This window comes from Taudactylus pleione, unplaced genomic scaffold (genome assembly GCF_031769625.1).
Source record: "Taudactylus pleione unplaced genomic scaffold, aTauple2 ptg000041l, whole genome shotgun sequence".
NCBI classification, from domain to species: Eukaryota; Metazoa; Chordata; class Amphibia; order Anura; family Myobatrachidae; genus Taudactylus; species Taudactylus pleione.
The window spans coordinates 19,068,503-19,090,871 of record NW_028284443.1 but is presented as its reverse complement, the minus strand read 5'-3'; the positions used below and the strand labels follow the sequence as shown (position 1 = coordinate 19,090,871).

The following is a 22,369-nucleotide window of genomic DNA, read 5'->3' as shown; positions in this document are numbered from 1 at the left end:
TTTCACAATCTCCCTGAAATGCTTTTTCAAAAGTAGGCAAGTATGGTTCTACACATACTTTCCTACTTTTGAAAATGCATTTCAGGGAGATTGTGAAAGCAGCACCTATGATTGTGCGTTAAAGTGGGCGTGTACTGCTACATCTGAGAAGCGTGCTATAAAATTGATTTACATCCATATATATATGAGCCCCAAAGCAGTCAGTAAGATCTACTTGTTGATGAAAACACACTGATACTTTTCAGAAAATACATGTAGCCATAGGGATCATTGTGCCCTATAACCAGCGCAGCGAAATTATAATAATGATCCCATTTGAATGTACATGTCTCTATTTTAATATAATTATAAAAATTGGGGTCAGGTGCAAACAGGGAGATTACTAATCACTTCAGGGAGACAGGGAGATTGCTACTATTTCAGGGAGTCTCCCTGACAATGAGGGAGAGTTCTCAAGTGTGGTTCTACGTTCAATTTAGAAGAAACAAAACCTCTATAATACACAGTAAATGTGACATATATTTATATGATGTGTGTTCAGTAATCTATTTAATGTGTAGTTGTGTGAAGGTAAAATATTTACCTTTTAATATAACTTTAAATGTTGATCTGGCTGCCCAAGAGATCACTGTTCCGTTAAAATAACAGTGATTACAGTAGTAAATATATTTATGTTTAATGTGTTTTATTTCAGAACCCGACAGTGAAAGACCTCATAGGATTTGGTCTGCAGGTCGCTAAGGGTATGGAATATCTTGCTAGCAAAAAGTTTGTCCACCGAGACCTGGCAGCAAGAAATTGTATGTGAGTAGATTATCAGAGATATTTTTATTTTCAATTGCAAACATTTTCTGAATGGAACGTAATACCACCTTATAACCTGCCGGTGGCAACTCTGCTATTTTCCTTGTCATTTTCAAGTCATTGGTATCTAATAACTCTAATTAGACAATTGTATACTGCCATATCTGCAAATGGTGAATCACTATTAGAGCAGAGGTTCCAAACCTCGGTCCTCAAAGCACCCTAACAGGCCAGGTTTTAAGGATATCCATGCTTGACCACAGGTTACTTAATTAGTACGTCAGTCAAGTTGATTTAACCACCTGTGCTCAACCATGGATATCTCTAAAACCTGAACTGTTGGGGTGCCTTGAGGAACCTCTGCTTAAGGAATAGTTTTTAAATAAGCATTCAACAGTAACAAAAGTACTCTTATTTTATTAACTAGAAAGAGTTCTGTATATTGTGCACATGCATGTGAGTGTTAAGTAGAAAGACTCGGGATTGCAAGTATATATTTTGCTGCATATACAAGATGAAGTAAAAATATTGTCTTTGACAAATAACAATATAAACTTTTTAATATACCATAGCCCAGGGGCTCCCAACTTCGGTCCTCAAGGCACCCTAACAGTCCAGGTTATAGCAATATCCATGTTTGTGCATAGATGGTATAATCGAACTGTGGTACCAATTAAGACACCTGTGCTTAAGTATGGTTGTATGGAAAACCTGGACTGTTAGGGTGCCTTGTGGAACAAGTTTGGTAACCACATGACATAGCCCCTTTTATACAACTGCACCTTCTCTCTCTCTTTCCCCCCCACTCCACAAAACATGTAATGGTAAAAGAGGATTGAGTATACTCTTGTCCCCACATTTCTACCAAAGGCCACTGAGTGTTTGTGCGTTTGTTTGTCCCTAAGAGATAATATTTATTCCAGGAAACATGAGTGGGTTCTAAACAAAAGGATATCCAGTAAAATAAAGTAAATTGCTTTTAGTGACAATATAGAAAACTGATCTGACATAAAAGATAAATGCAGTGCAATTGTAAGTGTTTAGTTTAGACTATTTTGTGTGAGGAGAAATAAACTATACATTTCCTTATGAATCAATAAAGCGGTTAAATAGACAATAAGAATATTTTCAAGAAAATAAATAACAAAAAAAAGTGATATACAAGTGTCGCATATCAAATTAATCAGAACAGCCTGCTGGTGAGACCACCTAGTCCCATCGTATTGCGACTAACGCTGGGTACACACTGGCAGATATATTGGGCGATCAATTGATCGGCCAATATATCTTGTGCCCGTCGGCCAGTGTGTGCAAACGATATGTCTGTGAACGACGTCATACGATCTGCAGATATATCTGTAAAGTGTGTACCCAGCTTTAGAAGCCTTTTCAGAAAAAAAAAGAAAAAAGAAAAAAAAAACTCCCGGCACTAGCAGAGTCTCACAGGACCAGGCACGCAGAGAGGGGCTTTTTAGGATGACTGCAGCATAGATAGATTAGATAGATAGATAGATAGATAGATAGATAGATAGATAGATAGATAGATAGATAGATAGATAGATAGATAGATAGACTGTCTGCCCTTGTTCTAAAGAAACGTTTCCTGCACACTTCCAGCCAACCCCTCCCTCATTACCGTTTTGTAATTCCCACATGATTGATGCCATTTCTGAGTCATTTCTCATTTCAACTTGTAACAATAAAATACACATTTAATTAAAGGCAGGTCAGTATACTTAAAAAGTCTTTAAATTTACTATGACATAATGATTTTAACGCCATAAAGTTGTAAATTAAAGTTAAAATGAATAGGGCAAAGTTCTAGTAGAAGTAGTGTATAGTATAAATGTGTAATATAATATATAATTTAGCGTACTAGACATTACAAATGTTACATTATATTTTTTATTACCTTGAGCAGTATGTTACTAAATAAGCATTCTTCACGTTAGCAGAAACAGTGCTACATTGCTTAATTGCTAGGAAATACTTTGCAAATACAGGAATATTTACATGTATATTCTAGTAATAAAACAATCTGTCATTCCCAAGTAAACCGTATGTAAAGCCAGATTTATTGCAGGGGATGCGTTAAGGCTTGGCGATACAGGCTCACCCACCTGCTACCTCCTCTGCTTTGCTCGGGGTTGCACTATGTATACTATGGTCCCGGCACATGCTTAAAGAAGCAGATCACGGGCCTCTTTTGGGGCTTAATGTTGTCATGTTCTACCCAACAAATACGCACATATATTGAGAATATTCTATGCTCAAAAATCAAAATTCAAGAACCCCACACAGCATATGATTTCCGTGTTATTTTCAAGATTGGCAGATTTGTCTTTCATAAAAATTCTCTGCAAATCACTGAAAACTATCTGTAATGTATAAGCACAGATTGGTGGATTGGGGAATCTTTAAATTGCAGGAAAAAACATACAGGGTGGCAGGATGTACTAAGCATCGCTTCCGCGATGTGATAATCCCGCCTCTACTCGGGTGCATACTGTGGTTGATTACCGCGGTACATACCTAGAAATGCGAATTACTTCACAAAGGATAATCTCCTGATAAGAGCTGTCCTTTGCAATGCCCCCGGACAGAGGGGCTTCTAGGTTTAACACCAAGAAGTCCCTCTGGCGTCTTTCTGTGCATGCGCAGATGGCCGCCGGCCACGTGCGGTGATGGAAGGGACCCAATCAGAACCCTCTCGAGGTAAGCGTCCAGGTAAGAAGCCCATAGGCTTCTACTGGGTAATGACACCTGAAGGTGGCGTTACCTACTGGGACAAAGTATCGGGATGCATTACATTCCGGTGCTCAGTACATATGTAAAATGCGTAAAAACCCAGTTTCTGGGGTTTTACAGCATTTTCAGCTTTAGTACATCCCGGCCAGAATCTACATATCATTTTTCTGTGATTGCTGATATATGGGCCCCTTACCAGGCATACTGTAGCTGCATCCAGCCATCAGGGAGATCCTGAACATACTTTAAACATTTTAATCTTTTTACTAGTAATTATTTTTCCTAGTAATCCTTTTACCCAAGATCATTCACACAGTCTATGTAACAGGCAAACTCACTAGTTTTACAAGTCAGCCATGGGTTCACCTACTGTTAACCTACCTTTTGGACTATGTGAACATGTCATGCAGGCAGGGCCGGCCCTAGCCCAAATTTTTTGGTAAGCAAGTATATTTTTTGGCACCCCCCTATGCAGTGCCCCTTTTACAGTGCCACCGGTAGTGGTCCCCCTGTGCAGTGCCCCTTGTGCCCCCAGTAGTATTCCCCTTATATAGTGCCCCCAGTAGAAGTCCCCCTATGCAGTGCCCCCAGTAGTAATCCCCCCCTTGTACTGCCCCCAGTAGTATTACCCCCTGTAGTGTCCCCAGTAGTATTCCCCCCCTTGTAGTGCCCCCACTAGTAGTCACACCCCCTTGTAGTGCCCCCAGTAGTAATCCCCCCCTTGTAGTGCCCCCAGTAGTATTTCCCCCCCTTGTAGTGCCCCCAGTAGTATTCCCCCCCTTGTAGTGGCCCCAGTAGTAAACCCCCCTTGTAGTGCCCCCAGTAGTAATCCCCCCCTTGTAATGCCCCCAGTAGTATTTTCCCCCCCCTTGTAGTGCCCCCAGTAGTATTCCCCCCCTTGTAGTGCCCCCAGTAGTAATCCCCCCTTGTAGTGCCCCCAGTAGTAATCCCCCCTTGTAGTGCCCCCAGTAGTAGCCCCCCTGTAGTGCTCCCAGTAGTAGCCCCCCCCTTGTAGTGCCCCCAGTAGTAGTTCCACCCCTTGTAGTGCCCACAGTAGTAGCCCCCCCTTGTGGTTCCCCCAGTAGTAATCCCCCTTTATGGTGCCCCCAGTAATAATCCACCTACCCCGCCCGCAGTAGAGACGTAATAAAAAAATACAAAAAAAACCCACTTACCTGAAACCCGCTGCTGCCCCTGGTCCCGCCACCGATATCAGCTCCTCCATCCACCGCTTTGCATTATGGGAGTGACTTCATGACGTCACTCCCATTACCCACTGTGGGAGCCGGAAGATGTTCGGCTCTGGCAGTGGGTGCAGCAGCCAATGAGAGTCTGTCTGACTCTGATCAGCTGCTAAAGCAAACACACAGCTGCCGGAGCCGGCGCTGTGTGTTTGTGCTGTGTAGCGCTGACCGTACTCCGTCCGGTCAGCGCTACACACGCGGTGCAGCTGTGTCACAGAGACACAGTCTGCCCGCAGCCCGCATGGTACGCAGGTGAGGCGCCCTTCACTATGTGGCGCCTTACGCAGCTGCGTACCATGCGTAACGGGAGAACCGGCCCTGCATGCAGGTGCCTTGATTTCATAATGTGTTCTGATGTTTCTGTCCAGCGATAATACTTGTTACATACTCAAATGGGTAAATTTGCTAAGACTCGAGTCTGGACGAGTTTGCTTTTTATTTAACTCCATTAGCTTTGCCGAAACTCGGGTGATTTGAGGCTCCTGAAACTCTCAAATTGTTCCCGATGGAACGAAATTATACACAAATTTACCAGGAAGTGAGTTTAGCTGAGAGTGAGATGGCCGATGGTGAAGCAGAACGAGATATCTCCCCCGAGTAGCACGTTTTGCAGGTGAGTATACAATCTTTTTTGCAGGTCATTCCACATGGAATCTACATTGGAGAAGAGGACAGAAACATCTGGAAGCAGGTAAGTATGTGTGAGTGGGTAGGTGTATGGAATAAAGTTTTACTAGGCAAGGTATGTGTGTGGTGTCTTTATTTAACTATTTATTTTACAGTGAGGGTACGGGTGCCGGTCGCCTGCTGGCACTTGTAGTTCCAGAAGTGCCAAAGGGCAGGCATGCTGGCACCTGTAGTCCCACTGTAAAATACAATAGTATACTTATATTTATCACTTTATTTCCCCCGTACCCACAGCCCAGGGGTGCGGGGAAGAGCCCCGGGCTTCAGACCAAGCCTGAAGGGGCTGGTATGAAGGGGGGGGGCGGCCCTTCTTGGGGGGGTCCCCACTTCCCTGAGATCCCCAGCTTGGCCTGTGCGGCTTGGGCTGATAATGCTTTGGAATGGAGCCTTGGTAATAGGGTCTCCGGGCTGTGGCATTACAGCCCGGCCATTTTGGGTCCGGTGCTGGTTTTAATTATAGGGGGACCCCTACGCAATTTTTTTACCCCTATAATTAAAACCAGAACTGGCCCTGCAGCCTGGTGCTGGTACCTAAATTACAATGGAACCCTACTCGTTTTGTTCCCCATAATTTTAGGTACCAGGACAGGCTGACAAGTCCGGGGCTGCTTAGGCTTTTGGGGGGGAACTTCACATCATTTTTTTAATAAAAATTAACCATTTTGTTTCTATTTACAGGCAGAAAAATACATGGATCACAGTGATCTGTGTATGTTTCTGCCAAACTTGCAAATCACAGACAGGTGAATTTATTTCCCGAATTTTTACAGGAGAGTTGTTCCATTCACATGAGAGTTTAGACACTCTCTGCTTGGTAAATTCCCGAATCCTATCTTCACTAGTGAAAAGGTTCTCGAGTTTAGCCGATGGTGAATTGAAGAGAGTTTGCTAACTCTCCAGAATTTTCCCGTAGCAAAGGAGTTCTCTCTCCCGAGTTCAACATGAGTAAATTTGCGAGTGGAAAAAAATGCCCAAACTCTCCAGAGATTGCAAACTCTCCCAAACTCGATTTTTAGTGAATTTACCCCAAAATGTGGATTTATTTTGAAACCTTTCTTCTTGAATATCTGTGGAGAAACTATGCAAATAAAAGGAACATTTTGTTGATAGGAGAAAAGAAAACCCATTTACTACAATATTTTACTGAACACTGTCTTGCTTTATATACTCATAATTTAGTTTAATTTTAAGATTTATTTTTAGTTGCTGTTTAGATGATTAATTTATTAATCTCCCTATAACTCTCCAGTGTGTTGCCTATGAAAGCTGAGGCAAAAGTACATAATGTATTAAACACACATTAGAATATTTGTAGATAATTACATTCCCTTTCTCTTTTAAAAAAATAATAATAATATTAATGTACAGAGCATAGCACCACTTTTCAGTTATCCTTTGTCCTCTGTATCTGTACACTGAAGGACTATTTGATATGTAGATACACTACTGCTCAAATCATGGCAAATAGCCCCTCTGGGCGCACCAGGATCCATGCGCCAAACATCTTTCTTGCACAATATATGTGTCTTATTCACATAAATAAAACAACTGGGAGCAACAAAACTATATTGCTAGCTTGTACTAATAAATTTGATGTGCACATTTGTACATCTGTGTGTGACTGAATCTGTGTACTAACAGTGGCAGTTCTAGGGACAGGCAAGCAGGGATATCGCCAGGGGTACTGTGACCTGAGGTCACGGCCGAAGTCACCCCAATGGCGCCCACTCTTGCCCACCACCATAATACAAGCTGTGGCGGCCGCTGTGCCAAATTTACAAACAGCGCTGCTGTTCCTACCCTACTGGAAATCCCAGTCTCCGAGAATGCCAGTCCCGTGCATGACGTAGTTGCGCCTGGCATTATGGGAGCGGCTGCAGAAGAGAGAAGACGGAGAGGCAGCAGCAAGGAGGAGGGACCTGCCTGCCTTCACAAGGTAAGAAATAGGCAGATGGCTCCCCCCTGGCAAACGGTATCCCCCCCTGGCAAACAGCATCCCCCCTATGCATCGCGCGGGCCCCCCAAATACTACTTTTTTGTGGTTATTGTTTTGTCGGCCATGGCCCTGCCCCTGATCAAACCAAACCCCCTGAGCTCAAGGCACCAATGGAAACTCTCGTCCTGAGCTCCAGAAAGTCTAGAACACGCCTTGTGTATGAAGTGCTACGTTGTGGTGGCCGCAGCTTTCTCTCATGCTTCATCTGCAACGTTGTATGTGTTCAAAACTAATTCCTGTGCTGATAAGGTTGCAGCCCAGTGTCTCTAGTACACTTTGATTGGTGTTTTGCTGCGTCTGTGATGCAAATAAGATGCAAAGTGTAAAGAAAGCTAAGGTATGCTACTCCTCTCGAACCATCTCAGTCCCGTTGGGTGTCTTGCACTATATGGCATACAGACGCTAGGTGCTTAAGTACACATCTGTAAATTTCAATGATCCCTATGCAGCTTAAATCATGGAAAACCAATTTACAATGAAATGAACAGAGAGCGATTTACTGTGGAACAGAGTAAAATCACTTGTGTTCCCGAAGTGTAATGATTGTCATTACAGGCGCAAGCCGGTAGCAAATGGTATCACCTCTTTTGATTTAAAAATACACTCCATATGTAGGAAGTGAGTTAGCAGCTATTCATATTTACTATATATAAATATTTAAGCTTAATGTTTTTTCTACTGACTTGAGCAAACTGATTATAGTTTTACCTAACACCTATTTTTATCAGCTTCAAGGTATCATAGTTCATAAGTTTTTATTATTATTATTATTATTATTATTATCCTTTATTTATATGGCGCCACAAGTGTTCCGCAGCGCCTTACATAGTACATAGAACTAATAGGTGAACTAGAAATTATTATGAACAGTAATGTTTAGAAGAGACTCATCTTACACCCAGGTTTACTTTAAAAAAAAATCTTTCCTGTTTTTCATATTCTTTCATTGTCACTGAATAAGTAATATGAAAAAGATAGATTACATCTAAATGATTTGCATTTAACTGTATTTACAGTTTTTAGTATTTACAGTGCATCATACAATTCTATGTGGCCCAAAGCTTATGCTGTACTACCATGTAATAATGATTGCTATACATTTGAGAACTGACTGTAGTCTTGATCAAGATTATAGAAACCTTTATCAGTATTTTACTAAACATATAAAAACGGGGCGGATTGGGATGGAGAACCAGCCCGGGAAATTTCTGGAAACAGTCCTAATGGGAACGGGTCTGTTGAGGAGACGGGGTCTGTGGAGAGGGCAGGACATTACCTCTTCATAGGGCATAAGGCCGAGATGTATTAAATAGGAAAATGCAGCGAAACCCACGAAAATGCAGTTTTAGGGGGTTTTACTGCATTGGCCATATGTACAGAGCACTGGCATCGTCAAAGTGGGTAACGCCACCTTTAGGTGGCATTGCCCAATAGAAGCCTATGGGCTTCTTATTGGGATGCTCTCCCATAGGAGGGATTCAATCGCATCCCTCCCATCACCCCCATCCCCGCGGCCCACGTCCTTCTACGCATGCAAACCCAGAAGTCACTCTGTCCGGAGCCATCGCAAAGGATAGCTCTTATCGGGAGAGCTGTCCTTTGCATACTCTAGGTACATACCGCTGTAATCAACCGTGGTATGTACCCAAAGACAGGCAGGGTGTACCGCATCGATGATGCGAAGCTTAGTACATCCCCCCCCTTAATTCTGAGCCAGAGGCAGTTGCGCCCTTCCTTGTGTCTTTCGCTGCAGTTGCATCTGTGACTTTATGCTAATGCCTATACAAAACTGGCATATCAGGGGCAAGCAAGCCTGTTAGTAGAGGATATCAGAAGCTGGTTCCTGGTTTGAAAATGGAGCAACGGCGCTATCTACTAACAGGCATATTTGCCCCATGATATTCCTGCTCTGAGCATGGGGCATACACATTTGCAGTGAAGCCCTTTCTTGCTTTCTTGCTCTTGTTATGTGATTTGAATACTGTAGCTCACAGGCATTGTCGGGCTACCACTTTACCAGGGTGTCTGCTTGCTAAGGACTCCCTCACATTCAAGTTACATAGCCACTGCACTCACTGGTCTTTTTACGGGCTTCCCGACTCTCAAATCCCGACAGGGGACTAATGACAGGCGTCCAAATCCCGACGCCTGTCATTATACCTACGCCGGGAGCCCGACGCCCGGCACACTGAACGAAGGTAAGCCGGGCGCTGGGTGCAGACAGTCGCGGGGGGGTTAGGGGCTTCTGGGGGGGACTTAGGGTTAGGCACACCCCCAGGAGGGTTAAGGTTAGGCTAGGGAAAGGGGGGGTTAGGGTTAGGCACCTCCGGGGGGAGGTTAGGGTTAACATTTCCAACTACATATTCTATCTACATGACGAAACAAGGATATATAGTATCTGATTCTATAGGTGTGCATTATTAAAGGCAAATAAAGTCATAAGGAAGCTCTGGGAGTTAGGAGTGTGTCATTTTGTCTATATAATATAGCGTACATTCACAAAGCTTAGTTGCTTTTGGCTGAATGATCATATGACTATGAGCTCTGGTGATAATTGCTCTTAATGTGTTTTATGTTATCTTGTAGGCTTGATGAAACATTCACTGTGAAGGTGGCAGACTTTGGCTTAGCAAGAGACGTTTATGATAAGGAGTACTACAGTGTACACAATAAGACTGGAGCAAAACTACCAGTGAAATGGATGGCATTAGAGAGCTTACAAACACAGAAGTTCACTATGAAATCTGATGTGGTAATTATATATTTATTTACAATTTAATACAGTTTATATGTATATATTCTAATTTTCTTAATTTAAATGTAAGAACATGCAATTTTCATATTGAAAATTACCACTCACTAGACGATTGTATAGTACAATGTTTAAAAATGCAATGTAATAGCAAATCCAACTATGCAAATGAAAAATAAATCTGTGAAATCATTGTGTTCTGCATTGTACAGCTCCAACTGTTACCCCAAGAACGCCTTATAGTTCTCCCCGTGGGTAATATATAGAGCAACTACAAGATGAAAATAGTTTGTGCTACAGAATTTTATTTCCTGCTCACAGGGAATAAAACTAATAGCGGCCACACTATCGGCCTGATTCAGACCCGCTCGCGAGTGCTGAGCGCTCGCAAGCGGGTCGATGGTGCCCAAGTGCGCATGCGCACGACGGAGGCGCCTCCGTCGTGCGCATGCGCGACACCCGAATAACGATGGCCAAGCCGTCGTTATGGGTCTCGCACCAAAGGGGGCGTGCTGTCGATGGTGATTGACAGCACGCCCCCTTTGGTGGGCATGCCGGGGGCGTGGCTACCCAGATGGAGGCGTTCCCATGGGAACGCCTACCGTCTGGGTCCGGCCCCACTGTCTGGGTCCGGCCCCACTGACATCACTAGTGATGTCAGTGGGAGTGTTTTTGGCTCTGATAGAGCCAAAAGCACTCCTTGGCTTGCGGCAGCGAGACCCTACCACAAGGGTCTCGTCGCAAGCCCGATGGTCGCGATCGTCTTGACCATCGTGACCATCGTTTTGGCCGCTCACTATAGCTGTGGGTGGTCACCCACAGCTATGCGAGCGGCCGGGATGCCGCTCCAAAAAGGAGCAGGGATGGCCCTGATTCAGAGCGAGCGCTCTGTCAGAGCGTCCGGCTCTGAATCAGGGCCAATATTCATATATTTGTTTCCTAACAACACTGCAATACATGATGTGTCCTGGAATATACTGTCAAGCTGCAGCTTCCCATTGTAAAGCGGTTTTGTCATGTCTCTGGAAAGTTATTTTCCATTGCCCCTTGACATGACAATAGCTTGTAAATGTAATCCGTGTAAATCACATGTGAGTGACTCCGTAAAACAGTGATATAATAGTATGTGATGTGTATTTGCTACAAAATTCACAGAGTGCCCTCTAATACTATTGGGTATTCTTGTCCACAAAATCAACAGCTGTGCATATAAATAAATGTAAAAGCAGACACAAGAGTAGGAGGATCTCCCAAAATGATGATGCTGTTATATAATGCTGACTTATAATCTGTGAAGAGGTTCCCATGAAACATCTGGTTACTATATTAATACACGCATATGGATCAGGTCTAGTCCTGTGTGAGCATTATGTTCCAGATAGACATCTTTAATCATTTACTATGAAACTGGAGTTCTAGGAATGTGTCTGTGCAGTATTATATGATGCCATACAATGATACAATGTTAGTATGAGGCCAGGATAAACATTAAAACAAGTGAATGAGGGTTTTTTTTTAATTAAAAGGTGTTGTGAAAGTAATAATAATAATAATAATAATAATAATAATAATAAATCATGATTGTAGAGTTAATGTAGATAATGCTGTGTGTTTTGGCTAGAGCTACCTGCTAAACGTGTATTTGTATCACTACCTTCCTACCATTTGCAGTGCTTGTTGTATGTGATTCCTGTAGTCGACAATAATTATCAGTCATACAATCAGGTGAGAGGGACAGTTCACTAGAGCAGTGGTTCTCAAAATCGGTCCTCAGGACCCCACACAGGACACATTTCCCAGGTCACCACCAGCAGGTTCACAGGTATATTCATTACTCACTGACACATTTTAAAAGACCCACAGGTGCAGTCATTATTTTAATTGTGATTCCGTTAGGAGACATGGAAAACATGCACTGTTTGGGGTCCTGAGGACCGAGTTTGAGAACCTGTGCACTAGAGGGTGTGTGCTAGACGCTCTAGCAGACAAATGAGTGACAGGGAACCCAGCCAATAGCATGTGAGGATGGGAGAGCTATCACTGAGCCCAGTCTCAACATGTAGCTGCTCAGCTGTACAGAGTTCCTGATAATAAAATAACAGGGAAGAAAAAATATATATATAAAAAGAAAACATTTTGTTTTAATATTTAAAAGAACAAAATATGTATTTTTAAAACAGCTACTTAATGAGCTGAGAGCAAGAGAGGGAATTGTGTATTTCTATACATGTTCATGCACAGACCCTTTCATTGGTGTGATCATTTAAATAGTATTCAAAATATGGGGGCTGAGATGATGCTGCAAGAATACCTGGTTTTATCTACTCCCTCTTATAAATGAGCTTTTACAAGCATTGTGCTGGATGTTGAGATTACTGTATTGGAAAAATAATGTCTGTCCAATTATGTAAATGAATGAAAATTAAATACCAATTCTTATTTTTAAATCCAAGTACTAGTTCTATCAATTGATCCATATATGTACTAAATGTACTATTAATACATTGTGTGTTTACTTTTATCCAAAACTTATGTTTATTTGTTTATGCATTTGTATCACTCTTGCAAAACAGCCTGCCCTAGATCTGTATCTGAACTGGGATTTTAATAATGAGTCACTCACACTACGGATACACTACATCAGGGGGCAGGACCAATCTGATGTAAACCATACCCTCAGCATAGGCCCCTGGCTGGAACATTAACCAAATCTGACTTATAGATAAGCTATATGAACTGTAACTATTTCATGACCTTTTCCTTCACTCAATTTTATCTTCTTGGTTATTTTTTTTTTGCCCTTAGATCACAATTGGTGTATATAACATCAAACAAAATAAGGGTTCAATCCTATTAGGTGCGAGTTTTTGAATGTGATTTTGTTTCATGAAACTCACCACTGACAAGGTGTCAAATGCATGATTTTTGCACCTATTAGGACTGAGCCGTAAATCTTATAGGAGATAATGTTGAATTCCCTTTCATCCAGGGTATATACATAATTGTTGTCCCTCTGTATTGTGTATTAAGACAACTCAGCCGCAAACTCTAGCAAATCAATATTAACCAAAAATCAACTTATCAAATTATTTTCTAGTGGTCATTTGGCATACTGTTATGGGAATTAATGACAAGAGGAGCACCGCCATATCCAGACGTTAATTCTTTTGATATAACTATTTATTTGTTACAAGGACGGAGACTTTTACAACCTGAATACTGCCCTGATCCACTGTAAGTGTCAACCATGTGAATTCACATACATTGTGTTTAGAACACTGTACATGAACTGCAAAAAATAAAATGTGTGTGTGTATAGACAAGTAAATGGTAAAGAGATTAATATTTTCCAAGTGGTGTGATGCACTACAATCTTCCACTGCCCCACTTATTTATTACCAGGTATTTATACAGTACACACATATTATGTAGCACTTTACAGAGATGATTCAGTTATTGTCATCAGTGCCAGGCCAATGGCTTATAGTCCATATTCCCTACCACTACATATACACACACACTAGTGTTAACATTGTCAGAAACCAGCTAGCCTACTTGTATGTTTTATGGACAGCGGGAGGAAGCTGGAATACCCACACATACACAGATGGGGAGAACATACAAACTCCACAGTTTGGAATCAAACCCAGAACAAAATATTTAGGTCTCAATTCTGAATTAAGCACAACAGCAGACAATTCTCATGATTATCAGAAGACTGTGCATGCGCCACAACAGGCAATGGCAGACTGTGCATGCACTGCCCATGCATACGAGCCTTCATGGGGAATACAAAAGCAGACAGTTTGCTCTATACATGGCTGGATTGCTCTGTCCGTGAAATGGCCATTTCTGGGTGTCAACCGGGCAGTTACTGTCTCTGATGCACGGAACAAATGCAGCTCGTGGGCGATCATAGTTTTGTGGGTTTGTAGTCTGACTTGTTTAAGGCCTGTGGAAGGAAGCCAGGGGGAGCTGGACATTTGCATTAGCATAATGTAGTAAATCTGGCAGTAGGGGACATCCACATATGCCGGCACTTTTGCTTTGGCTCAGAATCAGGCCCTTAATGGGATGCCACCAGAGGTGGGGCTGCAGCGCAGTCCAAAATTCAAATACGGGAGCCACACCAACTGAAAGTGAGTCCAGGCCAGGCGATGTTTGTCAGCGTGTGAAAGGACAGTTGATGTGGCTCCCCTATTTGAATTTTGGACTGCACTACAGCCCCACCACTGGAGCTGCCACTAGATGCCACCAGGAACAGACTTGGGCAGTAGATCAGCCAGTAGATCAGCTCTGGCAGTCCCACCTGTGCGTGTGCCTAGCGCGTGCAAAAGGGGCGTGGTTAAGCTTCATGGTGGCGTACTGCGAGTCATGGGGGCCTGGCCCTGTCTCTTAGTATCCCGTCCAGCAGAGCGCCGGGAGGCGGTGCTGCTCGGCAAGGATTTAAGACCGGACCGGCCCATAATGTGCACTGCTGCCACCCCTTCCCTCCCCCTGAGCTCATATCATGAACTCAAGTTTTGGGGACACCTCCGGAGTCAGGCAGGTGATTTCCACGCTGTGCAGCCACACTCCTCGAGCCGGCTCTGAGGCCATCAGCCCTTCTGGCATTTGCCAGAAGTGCCAGATGGCAAGTCTGGCTTTAGATGCCATTCTGCACATAACACAGTCCCTTAGTAGAGACCCTCAACCCTAAAGAATGTGTGCCTCCCACAACTAAAAATGGAATTTAAGGTGGAGTTTAACTGATGAATATAGACCCTAAGTTATTATTTCTATGAATAAACCATTTGCCGGATCAGCTGGGATCCCCGTTGGCTGTAACTGTCATAATCTACAGACCTCTGTCCTTTCCTTCTCAACCTGTTTGAAACAGATCAAGTGGGTGTAAGAGCCCTGTCCCCTGTGAGCTTTCATTCACGTGGGCAACAACATCTGCTGTGCCTGCTTGGTACAGGAAAGAGATGAGTGCAGTGTGTGACAGTTACCAGCTACGTTATCATTTTGTGTAGAGCTACTATCCTTTATGAACTTGCCAGATAATGATGCCAGTGATGTGATTTTACCACCTCTTTAAAGCAGCATCGGGCCTGATTCAGAGTTGGAAGCAATTATGTAGATTTTGGCCTCTATTCACCATCACAATGGCTTTGAAATGAAACAAACAAGATGTGCTTTAACTGCAGACTTTCAGATTTAATTTGAGGGTAATTACAGCCAAATCGCGTGAACGGTGTAGGAATTACAACAGTTTCAATATGTGCCTCCCACTTTTTAAGGGGCCAAAAGTAATGGGACTATCAACTCAAAAGCTATTTCATGGACAGGTGTGGTCTATTCCCTCGTTATTTCATTATCAATTAAGCAGGTAAAAGGTCTGGAGTTGATTCTAGGTGTGACATTTGCATTTGGAATCAGTTGCTGTCGACTCTCAATATGAGATCCAAAGAGCTGTCACTATCAGTGAAGCAAGCCATCATTAGGCTGAAAAATCAAAACAAACCCATCAAAGAGATAGCAAAAACATTAGGTGTGACCAAATCAACTGTTTGGAACATTCTTAAAAAGAAAGAACGTACCGGAGAGCTCAGCAACACCAAAAGACCCGGAAGACCACGGAAAACAACTGTGGTGGATGACAGAAGAATTATTTCCCTGGTGAAGAAAAACCCCTTCACAACAGTTGGCCAAATCAAGAACACTCTCCAGGAGGTAGGTGTATATGTGTCAAAGTCAACAATCAAGAGAAGACTTCACAAGAGTGAATATAGAGGGTTCACCACAAGATGCAAACCATTGGTGAGCCACAAAAACAGGAAGACCAGATTAGAGTTTGCCAAACAACATCTAAAAAAGCCATTACAGTGCTGGAACAACATCCTATGGACAGATGAGACAAAGATCAACTTGTACCAGAGTGATGGGAAGAGAAGAGTATGGAGAAGTAAAGGAACTGCTCGTGATCCACAACATACCACCTCATCAGTGAAGCATGGTGGTGGTAGTGTCATGGCGTGGGCATGTATGGCTGCCAATGGAACTGGTTCCCTTGTATTTATTGATGATGTGACTGCTGACAAAAGCAGCAGAATGAATTCTGAAGTGTTTCGGGCAATATTATATGCTCATATTCAGTCAAATGCTTCAGAACTCATTGGACGGCGCTTCACAGTGCAGATGGACAATGACCCGAAGCATACTGCAAAAGCAACCAAAGAGTTTTTTAAGGCTAAAAAGTGGAATGTTATGCAATGGCCAAGTCAATCCCCTGACCTGAATCCGATTGAGCATGCATTTCACTTGATGAAGACAAAACTGAAGGGAAAATGCCCCAAGAATAAGCAGGAACTGAATACATTTGCAGTAGAGGCCTGGCAGAGCATCACTAGGGATGAAACCCAGCGTCTGGTGATGTCTATGCATTCGAGACTTCAGGCTGTAATTGCCTGCAAAGGATTTGCAACAAAGTATTAAAAAGTGAAAGTTAGATTTAGGATTGTTTAGTTTGTCCCATTACTTTTGGCCCCTTAAAAAGTGGGAGGCACATATAGAAACCGTTGTAATTCCTACACCATTTACCTGATTTGGATGTAATTACCCTCAAATTAAATCTGAAAGTCTGCAGTTAAATAACATCTTGTTTGTTTCATTTCAAAGCCATTGTGGTGGTGAATAGAGGCCAAAATATGAAAATTCTGTCAATGTCCCAATATTTATGGACCTGACTGTAGATATACCAGTCGTTAGAAAATGATATGTCTTTCATTTTTGGACAATAAAACTATCTTCCTTTTTCCTGAAAAAAAAATGAAACAGGTTTGAAGTTATGTTGAAATGCTGGCACCCAAAAGCAGAACTACGTCCAACATTTTCTGAACTGGTCTCAAGAATCTCTTCTATCTTCTCAACTTTCATTGGGGAGCATTATGTGCTTATTAACACAACATATGTCAACATAAAATGTTCCGCTCCCTATCCTTCTCTGCTTTCGGCAGAGGAAAACATGGATTTCAGCCTGGATACGTGATTCTTTTTCTAAAGAAACTTTTCACTGGATCTTTTACTATTGATTTTCATGCAGAGACTACGTTTTTTGTCCAAGTACTTCCTCAAAGTCTTAAGTTAACGCTGGTAGCATTGCTATCAGTTTTGTTACATTGCACTAGAAGCAGAACATTGTGGATCAATGACTATTTGACTACAGATCGCTGTACAGAAGATGGTACAAGATAAGCGCATTCTTTTGCTAAGATGACCAGAAAAGGTTGCCTGTTGCTTGTGTTTAACCTCATTATTTCTGCTATGTGTTCAGCACAGAAGAAATGATCCCACTCATTAACGGGGGACGATGCACAGATGTTGCTGGATCTATTTCTAAATCCCTGTGAGGTCTCTGTAGTACTTTATTTTTGTGTCCTCTGTATAGCACTTTTATCTAGGCATCTATTGCCAGTTCATTGAGTGATATATATATATTGAAGAAAACAAATGGTCCATAAGTTAAAAACATATGTAGTAAATTAAGAGCCAAAAATCATATTGCAGCTCTATTGTTTCATAGAATTATCCCAAAAACAACATTTTATAGCAGAGAACTGATCATAATGAAAGCTTACTATTCTGAAACATCGATGCCCAAGTCACATAGACCATACAGCAATTGCAAAAAATATATAATTAGGAAACAACAAATATAATTGCTGACTGGTATAATAGTACAGGAGATTTAAACACAAGAAAAACCACTACATTCACATACCTGTGGTAAGGTACCAGGAAGGGGTATTTCACGCGCATTGGGGAACTGAGTACCAAAGTCACACTTGGACAGGTTGACAGAGATGTATGTGACCAGATCAGTTTTGATGGCTTAAAATTAGAAATCTAACAGTGGTCACTTCAATATCAGACAGCAAGGATTAACTAGACATTTGTGGGCCTCAGAACAAGACTTTGTAAGTATGCCCATGTGCCACCCAATGATGAAAACACCACATCTACATAAGGGGTCAGCCACAGCTGCACCACCTGCTACAATGGCAGTTACACCTGTAAGACTGTGGTGGGGTCTTTGTAGAATTTCTGTATAGTCGTTGTTTTCCAGAGATATTAATAAATGGCAAGGCAGTATTTTGTTGGTGATGGAAGACTAAATGATTACGTTTATTTGATTTAGATGATGGCAAAGTTATATAAATGTATTCTGTATTGATAAATGTAGAACAACTTTTCTTAAGTTAGATTTATCAAAAATAACATTCACTAACTAGAGTGAGTGAAATCAGCCAAGCGATGCACACATTATATACTATAGAGCTGAAGGCCCTTCCATTAAATAAATGAGATAGGTCAACTTTGTGATGGTACAGAAAAGGAAAGTCCAAAACTAAAACAACATTTATTATAAATAAATGTTAAAAAAAAAAATCAGGGTTGGGGGCAGCACACTGGAAAAAAATCAGGACAGCTCAGCTTACTGGTTACTCAAGAAGATTTCTCCGAAGCCCTCACTTCCAGAACACAATCGTATTTGTATTGTATTGGGCAGTTTCTGTTTATACAGTTAATATATCATACACAAGTCAATGATTCTAGCATATTACTAATGTGAACACTGGAGCAGCACATGTTTGTTAAGTGAGTGAAACAGTTACTGAAAATAAAATGCTTGTTCCTGTGGAATTTTTGGCTTTATGCTGTACAGTTTATGTGGTGTAGGATGTAACTGGATTTGTTGATGTAACGTATGACATTTAAAGTTTTATATTTTTATAATAAATGTTTATTTTTAATGCTATGTACAACATTACTTAAATGTGTAATGGTTCAAACATGGTGAAATATGTATGTAATTTTCATTTTCCAAGTGCTATTAAAGTTTCAGAAATAAACTTCTTATACTTGTTATGTGTAAGAAATATTTGCCACTTTGCAAAACTATCAAACAAAAGTGTGGTTATTGTATAGTTGTAGCAGAAGACAAGAATTATAGGCAGATTTATTTAGATAGTTTATCTAGATAGTTACATCAACTTCTTATATACATGACTGCTCCGTTCTATCTTTGTTTTAAAAAATGATTCCCCACGCTACACGTTACACTCTCAGGGCCTGATTCAGAGTGCACACTATGTTGATGGTGCACGCAACGGTGGACGCTGTCACTCCAACACCCGATGGTTACCGCCAAAAGCTGCAGAACGAATCTGGATGCAGAAGGAGGCAATTTCAGTGGGCATTTCTTGGTGGCAACAGAGAAGTGGCAATCCAGATGCTGGAGTGTCACGGTCAGTTACACTGACCTGGGCAGCCATGTTCAGATGGAAAAATTGCACCTGTCTTAGGGCTGATGCAATCTCTGATGATGCATCCGATATGGACTATGGTGCGTCTTAATATGCACAGCGGTGTATTAGTGACGCAGCAGGTGGATGTCTCTATACAAATCCCATCTGCAGCATCAATAGCATAAAGACACAGGCAAGCTTCGGCAAAAGACACAGTAGCGGCTGCAGTAGCGTGCACCTTTGAATCAGGCCCTCAATCTGTTCCTTTTGTGTGCAAAAATATAAACTCATATACAACCATGATTGAATGGCCCCATTGTAGCATAATCCAGCCTTTCACCTGGGTCTTGTCCCCAGAGCAGTCAAGGCATGGACAATGCAAAATTTAAATCTTGTACCACTTGGCCTCTTCCCAGAGTTCTCCAGACTCTATGATTGCTTCAGTCGTGGTTCCTTTTATTGGTATCTCCAGACCAGTCATTTCTATAATAGCAAGATCAAGCTACGATACCCTCTATTAACTCTCCCCTCTTTAGGTCTTCTGCCTTTTCAGGTTCTCATCCAGGTGCCTCATCCTCTAGGTGTCTCATCTTCTTATACTCAAGCATTATTGACGGACAAGAACTATGAAGTTCACTGGGAGGAGGGCATTGGGGAGACCCTTTAAACTGATGAGTGGGTTTGTGCTAGAGTTGCAAAGCCATCCATCTGCATACAGATCAATGGAAACTTGTATAACCTTCACTTTTGCTCCTATGGGACTAACTAGATTATGAACCATACATTCATCTGCCTCTAGTCTTTATTAGTGAAACTGTGGTGTTCATATGGTGAAGCTGTCCTAATATAGAAGTCTTCTGGAAAGGATGCCCAGAATCGTATCAGCACAATTGGACTGTCACGTCTAAGGGTTGGTTCGGGCTGGAACAGGCATGGGACGCTGAAGAAGAGACTTGGGAAGTGTGAATAAACCTGGGTTGCTTGAGCAAGGAACTCCTCATGTATGTGCTGTGAGGAGGTAGAGGAGCTGCAGAGGATGATATGCCCGCAGACGAGAACAAGAATGGAATATCTTTATTAAACATTAGGTTGAAATGAGAACTGGAGGTGCGAAAACTGAATGAATGAGCAGAATCGGATTGGGACAGATGATGCTGGATTGAGAGCTGGACGGGTATAAGACTGATGATGATTTGAAGAACTTGATGGATTGGATCCCGATGCTGAATAATTGATTGATTAACTTAATTGATGAGTCCAATGTTGATGAATTGATGATATTAATCGGTTGAGACCGATGTTGATGAATTTAGGAACTTAATTGATATGAATCCGATGTTGATAAATGATGAACTTGATAGTATGGGACCAATGATGATGAATTGAAGAACTTAATTAATATGAGTCCAATGTTGGAAGCATCGGATGAGACCAATGGTTGGAGGTATCGGCTGGAACCGATGAACCGATGGTGGCTGTAAGAACAAGTCATAGTGGTAAAAACCAGACTGGTGTGCAAGATGGTATAGGAGACTTGTTTACCAGATATAGGAACCGGACTGGGACCGTTCAGATGCAGAGTACCTGGGAGCTCAACACTTTCAGCAAGAAGCGACGTTGAACTGGCAACTGGAACCAGTCTGAAAATGGAATTTATAGGGGAGGATCCCCAGGGATTAGATGCTGCAATCAGCTGGTCTGGAAGCGGAGGAAGAGGGTCAGGTCACAGAGTCTAACTTGGCTGCTCCCATACTGTTGTTTAGGAGGGAATTCTGGTGTGCAGCCTGTGTGCCATCAAGCTGGGAAGACACGCTGTGAGCAAGAGGCTGTGGAGAGCCATCTCTATGCTCAGTAACAGGACACTGAGTGGACGTGGCAGGAGCAGCACCAACAGGCCTCAGCACCAACCGGGAGCAATGTGCAGCACGAGCAGACTTCTGTGCTATCCTGGACAGGCACCAGAGCAGTAAGGATGTAGTTTTAATAGTCCAGAGCATGACAGCACCCCCCTCCCTCGATGGGTGGCCCCAGGACACCTCTTAGGGTTTTGTGAAAACTTGGCATGGAACACTCGGATCAACAAAGGTGCGTGGACGTCAGAGGCAAAAGTCCAGAAACGTTCTTCTGTGCCGTAGCCCTTCCAGTCGATTAAGTATTGGAGACGTCCATACCGGATTCGAGGGTCCAGAATCTTTGCCACTTTGTACTCAACTCCACGATGAGTGGACTTTGGGTGTATTTGTAAGTGCAGAATGAAACTGGCTGAGTATGCCTCTACAAAATGACATGAGACACCATGGAGCATCGCAGGAATACCATTAACCAAAATAGACTACATAGTGTCTCACGTTATTTTGTAGAGGCACACAATGGGAAACCTGCATGTTTGTCAATTGTAGGTTTGGAGTCTATTCCCCCTATGGAACAGGTTTAACAAACTTTGCTGTAGAGAAGTATACTGGATGCTCAAATTTAATTCTCTGCATTCTGATGGTTTGAACAAAACAATAGAGCTCAATTCGGTCATGCAATAAAAGGATCATCTGGTGATATATGATGTTTGATGTATACACATTGTACATATGTGTGTTGTTACATGTATATGGATAGATGTGTTTGAATCTAGAGTTATTACTTAATATGCATACTAAGGCTCTCTCTTAACCTTGGGTGATTTATTTAATTAATGATATTAATAATATCTTAAAGAGATTATTGTTGGATAGACTTATGTGGTAGTGTGATCTTGTCACACATTTGCCGTTTTTTTACATTTAACAGTAATTTACATATTTATTAAGATTAATAACAGTGAAAAAGTATTAATGTAAAGATGAGACAATGTATT

The 22,369-nt window shown here is 42.0% G+C and overlaps 1 protein-coding gene across 1 annotated transcript in view; it reads left to right on the top strand.

The window, feature by feature from the left end:
- Positions 1-19,093, top strand: part of MET (MET proto-oncogene, receptor tyrosine kinase) — a 174,958-nt gene extending 155,865 nt beyond the window's left edge. Inside the window, exons 19-22 of the mRNA XM_088456256.1 lie at positions 695-804; positions 10,066-10,231; positions 13,329-13,465; positions 17,051-19,093. Coding sequence (XP_088312382.1) covers positions 695-804; positions 10,066-10,231; positions 13,329-13,465; positions 17,051-17,261 — 624 coding nt within the window. The 3' untranslated portion in view covers positions 17,262-19,093. The remainder of the gene's footprint in view (positions 1-694; positions 805-10,065; positions 10,232-13,328; positions 13,466-17,050) is intronic.
- Positions 19,094-22,369: the final 3,276 nt, after the last annotated feature.